The sequence below is a fragment of the Homarus americanus genome, unplaced genomic scaffold (assembly GCF_018991925.1).
Source record: "Homarus americanus isolate GMGI-L3 unplaced genomic scaffold, GMGI_Hamer_2.0 scaffold53712, whole genome shotgun sequence".
Classification (NCBI taxonomy): domain Eukaryota; kingdom Metazoa; phylum Arthropoda; class Malacostraca; order Decapoda; family Nephropidae; genus Homarus; species Homarus americanus.
The window spans coordinates 116826-125000 of NW_024714260.1; the positions used below are offsets into that span (position 1 = coordinate 116826).

Sequence of the window (8175 nt, forward strand, 5' to 3'; positions counted from 1 at the left end):
TGTTGGGTGCCGGTGGGTGTTGTAGGGTTGTTGTGGCGGTGTTGTGGCGGTGTTAGGCGGTGTTATGGGGTGTTGTTGCGTTGTAGGGTGTTGTAGGGTGTTGTGGCGGTGTTAGGGTGTTGTTGTTGTATGGTGTTGTAGGGTGTTGTGCGAGGGTGTTGTTGGCGGTGTTATAGGGGTGTTGTTGGGTGTTGTGGCGGTGTTATAGGGTGTTGTTGGGTGCTGTAGGGTGTTGTGGGGGTGTTGTGGCGGTGTTATAGGGTGTTGTTGGGTGCTATAGGGTGTTGTTGGGTGTTGAGGGTGTTGTAGAGGGGTGTTGTGGCGGTGTTGTTGAGTGCTGTAGGGTGTGTTAGTGTTGTGGCGGTGTTATAGGTGTTGTTGGGTGCTATAGGGTGTTGTAGGTGTTGTAGGGTGTTGTGGCGGTGTTATATGGTGTTGTTGGGTGCTGTAAGTGTTGTGGGTGTTTGCGTTGTTGGGTGCTATGAGTGCTGTAGGGTGTTGGGCGGTATATGGTGTTGTTGGGCGCTGTAGGGCGTTGTTGGGGTGCTATAGGGTGTTGTAGGGTGTTGCGGTGTTATATGGTGTTGTTGGGTGCTAGGCATTGTTGGGTGCTATAGGGCGTTTGTAGGTGTTGGCGGTGTTATAGTGGCGTTGTTGCGCTGTAGGTGTCAGAGGGTTGTGGCGGTGTTATATGGTGTTGTTGGGTGCTGTAGGGTGTTAGGGTTTGTGGCGCAGGTTATATGGTGTTGTTGGGTGCTATAGGGTGTTGTAGGTGTTGTGGGTGTATATGGTGTTGTTGGGTGCTAGTGTTGTGGCGGTGTTATATGGTGTTGTTGGGTGCTGTAGGGTGTTAGGGGCGTTGTTGGGTGCCAGGGTGTTGTGGCGGTGTTATCTGCGTTGTTGGGTGCTGTAGGGTGTTGGGCGGTTATATGGTGTTGTTGGAGGTTGCTATAGGGTGTTGTAGGGTGTTGTGGCGGTGCTATCTGGTGCTGTTGGGCGCCGTAGGGGTTGTGGCGGTGTTGTGGGGGTGTTGGTGGCGGTGTTATATGGGTGGTTGCATGGGTGTTGGTGGCGGTGTTGTGGCGGTAGTTATATGGTGTTGTTGGGTGTCGTTGATGCTGTAGGGCGTTGTAGGGTGTTGGCGGTGTTATATGGTGCTGTTGGGTGGCGCTGGTAGGTGTCAGGCAGGGGGTTGTGGCGGTGTTATATGGTGTTGCTGGGGGTTGTTGGGTGCTAGGTGTTGTAGGCGTTGTGGCGGTGTTATTGGTGTTGTTGGGCTGTAGGGGCAGCTTGTGGCGGTGTTATATAGCGTTGCTGGGTTGTTGCCAGGGTGTTGTGGGGTTGTTGGGTGTTGGAGGGCGAGGGGTGTTTGCAGGTGCAGGGGTGCAGGGTGTTGTTGGGTGTTGTTGCGTTGTAGGGTGCTGTGGGGTGTTGTTGTAGGGTGTTGTTGGGCGTTGGTTGGGTGTAGGGTGTTAGGCGGTGTTATATGGTGTTGTTGGGCGCTGTAGGGTGTTGGCGGTGATATGGCGTTGTTGGGTGCTGTAGGTGTTGTGGGGTTTAGGTGGCTGTTGGGTGTTGTTGGGTGTTGGCGGTTATATGGTGTTGTTGGGTGCTGTAGGGTGTAGGGGTACAGGGGTTGTTGGGTGCTGTAGGGTGTTGTGGGGTGTTGTAGGGATTTGTTGGGGTGTTGTTGGGTGTTGTTGGGTGTTGTGGCGGTTGTTATATGGTGTTGTTGGGTGCTTGTAGGGGGGTGTTGTGCCGGTGTTATATGGGTTGTTGGGTGCTGTTGGGTTGTAGGGTGTCAGGGGTGTTGCTGGGTGTTAGGGGTGTTGTGGCGGTGTTATAGGCTGTAGTGTGTTGTGGGGTGTTGTAGTGTGTTGGGGCGCCAGGAGTGTGAGGGGTGCTGTTGGGCTGTAGGCGGTTGTAGGGTGTTGTAGGGTGTGTGGCGGTGTTATATGGTGTTGTAGGGTGTTGTGGGTGTTGTAGTGTTAGGGGTGTTGTAGGGTGTTAGGGGGTTTGCTGCGTCATAGGGTGTTGTTGGGTGCTGTAGGGTGTGGTAGGGTGTTGTAGGGTGTTGGGGGTGTTGTTGGTGTTGTGGCGGTGTTATAGGGTGTTGTGGTGCGTGTTGTGGAGTGTCAGGGGTTGCTGGGTTGTTGTGTTGTAGGGTGTTGTTGGGCGCTGTAGGGTGTTAGGGGTTGTAGGGTGTTGTAGGGTGTTAGGTGGTGTGGCGGTGTTATCGGTGTTGTAGGGTGTTGTAGGATGTTGGGGGTGTTATAGGTGTTGTGGGGTGCTAGAGAGTGTGTCAGGCGCTAGAGGGTGTTGGTAGGGTGTTGTGGCGGTGTTATATGGTGTTGGTGGGTGTTAGGATGTTGGGGGCAGGTAGAGGGTGTTGTGTGCGTTGCAGTGTGTTGTTGGGTCAGAGGGGGTGTGGGGTGTTGTAGGGTTGTGGGGCGTTGTAGGTGTTGTTGGGCGCTATAGGGTGTTGTTGGGTGCTGTTGGGGCTGTAGGGTGTTGGGCGTGTTGTAGTGTGTTGTTGGGTGCTAGAGGGTGTTAGGGGTGTTGTAGGGTGTTGCAGGGTGTTGTTGGGTGCTGTAGGGGTTGTTGGGTGCTGTTGGGTGCTGTAGGGTGTTGTGGGGTGTTGCAGTGTGTTGTTGGGTGCTGGAGGGTGTTGGGGTGTTGGGGTGTTGTTGGCTGGTAGGGTGTTGTTGGGTGCTGTTGGGGCTGTAGGGTGTTGGGGGCGGGTTGTAGTGTGTTGTTGGGTGCTGTAGGGTGTTGGGGGGTGTTGTAGGGTGTTGTAGGGGGTTGTTGGGTGCTGTAGGGTGTTGTTGGGTGCTGTTGGGTGCTGTAGGGGTTGTGGGTCAGTGTTGTTGCGCTGTAGGGTGTTGTGGGGTGTTGTAGGGTGCTGTTGGGCAGGGTGTTGTTGCGTTGTTGGGCCAGGGGTTGTGGGGTTGTTGTGGGGTAGGTGTTGTTGGGTGCTGTTGCGCCGGTAGGACCTGTGGGTGTTGTGGGGAGCTAGGGGGTTGTAGGGGTTGTTGGGTGCTGCAGGGTGTTGTTGGGGGTTAGGGTGTTGTTGGATGCTGTAGGGTGTTAGGGGTTGTAGGGTGTTGTTGGGGCAGGGTGTTGTTGGCGAGGGTGTTTGGGTGATGTTGGGCTGTAGGGTATAGGGTGTTGGGGGTGCTGTAGGGTGTTGTTGGGCTGCAGGGTGTTGTTGGTGTTGTAGGGTGTTGTTGATGCTGTAGGGTGTTGGGGGTGTTGTAGGGTGTTGTTGGGTGCTGTAGGGTGTTGTTGGGTTGTAGGGTGTTGTGGCGGTGTTGTAGGGTGTTGGGGGTGTTGTATGTGTTGTTGGGTGCTGTAGGCGTTAGGGGGGTTGTAGGGGTTGTGGGGTGAGTGTGTGTGTTGGGCTGTAGGGTGTCAGGGGGTGTTGTAGGGTGTTGGGCGGTGTTGTTGGCTGCAGGGTGTGGGGTGTTGTAGGGTGTTGTAGGGTGTTGGCGGTGTTATTGTTGTTGGGTGCTGTAGGGTGTCAGGCGGTGTTATATGGTGTTGTTGGGTGTTGTTGGGTGTTGTAGGGGTGTGGGTGTAGGGGTGTTGGGGGTGTTAGGGGTGTTGTAGTGTGTTGTTGGGTGCTGTAGGGTGTAGGGTGTTATAGGGTTGTGGGGGTGTCAGTGTGTTTGTTAGGTGCTGTAGGGTGTTAGGGGTGTTGTGGGGTGTTGTAGGGGTTGTGGCGGTGTTGTTGATTGTAGGGTGTGGGTGCTGGGTGGGGCGAGGGTGTGGTGCTGTAGGGTGTTGGGGTGTTGTGGGGTGTTGTGGGGGGAGTGTGTTGGTTGCGTGTAGGGTGTTGGGGTGTGTAGGGTGTTGTGGGGGTGTAGGGGTGTGGGGGGGTAGGGTGTTGTTGGGTGCTGTAGGGTGTTGGGTGTTGTAGGGTGTTGTAGGGTGTGTGCGCTGTAGGGTGTCAGGGGTGTTGTAGGGTTGTGGCGGTGTTGTTGATGCTGTAGGGCGCGGGGTGCTTTAGGGTTGTTGGGTGCTGTAGGGTGTTGTGGGTGTTGTAGGGTGTTGTTGGGTGCTGTAGGGTGTTGTGGCGGTGTTGTAGGTGTGGCGGTGTTGTTGATGCTGTAGGTGTCAGGGGTGTTGTAGGGTGTTGTGGGGGTTAGTGTGTTGTTGGGCTGTAGGGTGATGTGGGGTGTTGTAGTGTCGGATGTTGTAGTGTGTTGTTGGGTGCCAGGGTTGTGGGGTAAGGGTGTTGTGGGGTGTTGTGGCGGTGTTATATGGTGTTGTTGGGCCAGTAGTGATGTGGCGGTGTTGTTGCTGCAGGGTGTTGTGGCGGTGTTGTGGCGGTGTTATATGGTGTTGTGCGTGCAGGGTGTGGCTGTGTTGTAGGGTGTTGTAGGGGTTGTGGCGTTATATGATGTTGTTGGGGGCTGTTGTAGGCGTTGCGGTTATAGGTGTTGTAGGGGTTGTAGGGGTTGTAGGGTGTTGGCGGTGTTATAGGGGTTCTTGGGTCTGGGCATAAGTAAAAGAGAGAGAGAGAGGAGAGAGAGAGAGAGAGAGAGAGAGAGATATTAGCACTGTTCAGCCAGATGAGTGAGCATGAATTGCACAACCTTGCACATGAAGCTGGCTGGCTGGCTTGTAGTTCATCCCTCCCCTCCCACCCCCAGTCCCTCCCTTCCTCCCTCACCTCCCCACTTCTCCCTCCACCTACTTAAGATAACATAAACTAATTTCTTCAGACATGTCGACTTAAAGACACACACACACACACACACACACACACACACACACACACACGCAACGCAAACATACTACACACACATATAATAATATAATTGTCTCGTGTTCAAGAATGGCCGGCCCACACATCATATCACCATACCAGACCACCATACACCACAACCACACCATACCACCACACCACCAACACAACACACACCAATCACCACCACACTACACCCACACACACCATCCATACTACACCACCATACCCACCACACCACCACACCACCAACACAACACAAACCAATCACCACCACACTACACCACACACACCATCCACACTACACCATCACCACACCACACCACCACACACCATACCACCACACCACCACCGTCCTTCATAACCAATCCAAAAAAGCGTGTTCTGAGGCGGCCTTGATAATCACACACTCATGTATAGAAACGCGTCCGTCCGTCCGTCCGTCCGTCCGTCCGTCCATCCGTCCGTCCGTCCCAACAAACTCGTACCAATATCAAAGAGTTTAGCTCAAAATTACCTCAAACGGTTTAATTAAAGACTTGTAACCTTTTTTTTTAAGTCACAACCTGGATATAATTACCTTTTACGGGTTAATTAAGATAATCGTGCTCAACTTTAAAATGAAGAGGGAAAAAAATTACCTTAAATTATCATTTGATCTCTTGAGTACGATATCTTAATCTCTTGAGTACGATATCTTAATCTTGAGTACGATATCTTAAACCTTTGAGTATGATATGTTAATCTGTTGAGTACGATGACTTAACCCCTTTAGTGCGATATGTTAACCCTTTAGTGCGATATGTTAACCCCTTGAGTACATCTGTCCTCAAGGTGAAGAATAAAAGGAAGATGACTCGGTAGAGGTGACGATGGAGGAGAAGGAGGATGAAGAGGTGAAGAGGAGGAGGGGAGGAAGAAGGAGGAGGGTGAAGACGAAGTGAGGAAGGAGGAGGAGGAGGAGGGAACAAAACAACGCAGAACAGACCATCACACACATTCCTCACCTTCCTTACATCACCAAATTAAAAAGTTTACACGAATCTACAATCATTTACTCTGAGCACACGGGTTCGATCTTCCCATACGCAAGACGGGGGATGGGGTCTGTATTCAATCGTTTAGGTCGAGTTCTACTGGGTTCGAATCCTTGTTGTTTTGAGGTACTGCACGTGACTCACCAATAAGACCTGGGTTCGAGGTGGTTCACGTATAAGCAGTGCAAAATTACGTGTGTGTGTGTGTGTGTGTATGTGTGTGTGTGTGTGTGTGTTTACCCCCAAAAAGGTTAATTTCCCGCTATAATGTAATCATGCAGTGCAACAGTAAGACAAAGTACACTAATCTATTTACAGTTCTGGTCTATCAACTCACCTGTCTACCTTACTACTCACTCCATTCAGCTTTATTACTTCAGTATATACAAGAGAGTCGCCTATATGAGTACCTCACACACACACACACACACACACACACCGACCTCATCTGCAATTTGGTAAGAAGTTTACCATCCCCGACACCGGCCCTACTACCACCTGAGATCCCTGTCCGAGAATTGCTGTTCGACACCACAACCGCATCCAGCCCATACGTGCACGAACTGATCGCTAAGAACAGCCCAGTCCCAACCATTGTAAAATTATCAATAACATGTAATAAATCAGTGTATTCACTCCCAGTAAACACTGTCTACACTGTCACTATGTTGAAATGAACTGTATTTTCAGCTGATCCCCATCTAAGTTACTACATGTCTTATATGTGTCACTTATGTCACTTGTATATTATTTGTAATTCGTAACCCATTCCCAAATATGTAACTGTATATTTTCAGCCTTCTGCCAAGCTCTTCAATAAACCGTTAATTATTATATATTATTATTATACACACACACACACACACACACACACACACACACACACACACACACACACACACACACACACACACACACACACACACACACACACACACACCACAGAATTGGGTACACTTGTTCTCCCTACCACGCACGGGCTTACACCCTCCCTGTGGTTAAATAATAAATCATTCTTTTTGTTGCATCATCACTACTGAGAGAAGAGCAGTAGTTACCGCCACAGGTGAGAAGGTTAACAGAGAACACACCTGGGCTGGCCATCACCTGTGTCACGCTCACCAGGTAAACATCTCCTCACATGACTCCACCCAGGCGACCCAACCCTCAGTATCTGTGTTGGGTTTAGTGCTACGTATCGCTGTTTGGTATCCATATGCGCATTGTGCCTCGCGCGCAGTATAGCGGCGCTGGTGACTGCCTCGTGGCGCAAACAGACCCACCACCTAACGCCCGGGACAGTCTCCTTTAACGACGCCAGCCGTGCCCGCACCTCCCACTGCTTCAGGTACCTCCTGCGTACCCCTCCCCAACCTGCCTCACTCTTACTCTACCTCCTTCCCCTACCCCACCTCCCCACCCCTACTCTTCCTCCTTCCCCCACCCCACCTCCCCACCCTACTCTCTCACCTGCCTCACCCCACTCTCTTCCTCCTCCTTCCCCACCCCACCTCCCTCACTGCTACTCTACCTCCTCACCCCACCCTCCCCTACTCTACCTCCTTCCCCCCCACCTCCCTCACCCCACTCTCTCACCTGCTCCCACTCCTACTCTTCCTCCTCCTTCCCCACCCCACCTCCCCACCCCACTCCCCACCTCCTTCCCCACCACCTCCCCCACCCCACTCTACCTCCTTCCCCACCCCACCTCCCCACCCCTACTCTACCTCCTCCTCCCCACCCCACCCCACCCCACTCTCCACCTTCCCCACCCCTACTCCCACCTCCTCCCCACCCCACCTCCCCCACCCCTACTCTCACCTCCTCACCCCACTCTACCTCCTCCCCACCCCACCTCCCCACTCCTACTCTCACCTGCCTTACTACATCCTCCTCCTCCCAGTTTCCTCTCCTGTTACCCTGCCGTTGTTGCCACCATTACTCTTACACTGCTGCTCTAAATCGTTACCACACTCCATCACAGGTAGCCCCCCACACACACCTGTACCCACTCAACACCGCATAATTCCATCAACTCATATTATTCTGAAGCTTCCCACCCAGCCACCTTCCCTCCCTCTCGTCATGCACACAGCACCTCTCCCCGCCCGAGTGGTTCATCGTGGCCACCTCTGATACAGTCGTGTGGCTACTAATTTATCAATGGAGCCACCCTGGGTACACACGCCACAACACCTCCACTAAAATTCATGACAACAAATTTCAAAGTCGAGCGCCTTCATTGTCCCCGGAACACGTGAGGCTTTTGTCTGTGTGCGTGGTTTGAATGAAGGTAATTTTACATTTTCTGGTTCTCTCCTTCGTCGTTATAAGTAAAATGTATCACAGCCACCGTGGAGGACGACGCCTTCACTGTATTTATAATTG

General features: G+C 52.3%; 1 protein-coding gene across 1 annotated transcript in view; it reads left to right on the plus strand.

The window, feature by feature from the left end:
- Window positions 1–5654: 5654 nt before the first annotated feature.
- The window catches only part of LOC121878558, a gene marked incomplete at both ends in the record, with an annotated part of 9843 nt that continues 7322 nt past the window's right edge, over window positions 5655–8175 (plus strand). Inside the window, one exon of the mRNA XM_042384882.1 lies at window positions 5655–5782. Coding sequence (XP_042240816.1) covers window positions 5655–5782 — 128 coding nt within the window. The remainder of the gene's footprint in view (window positions 5783–8175) is intronic.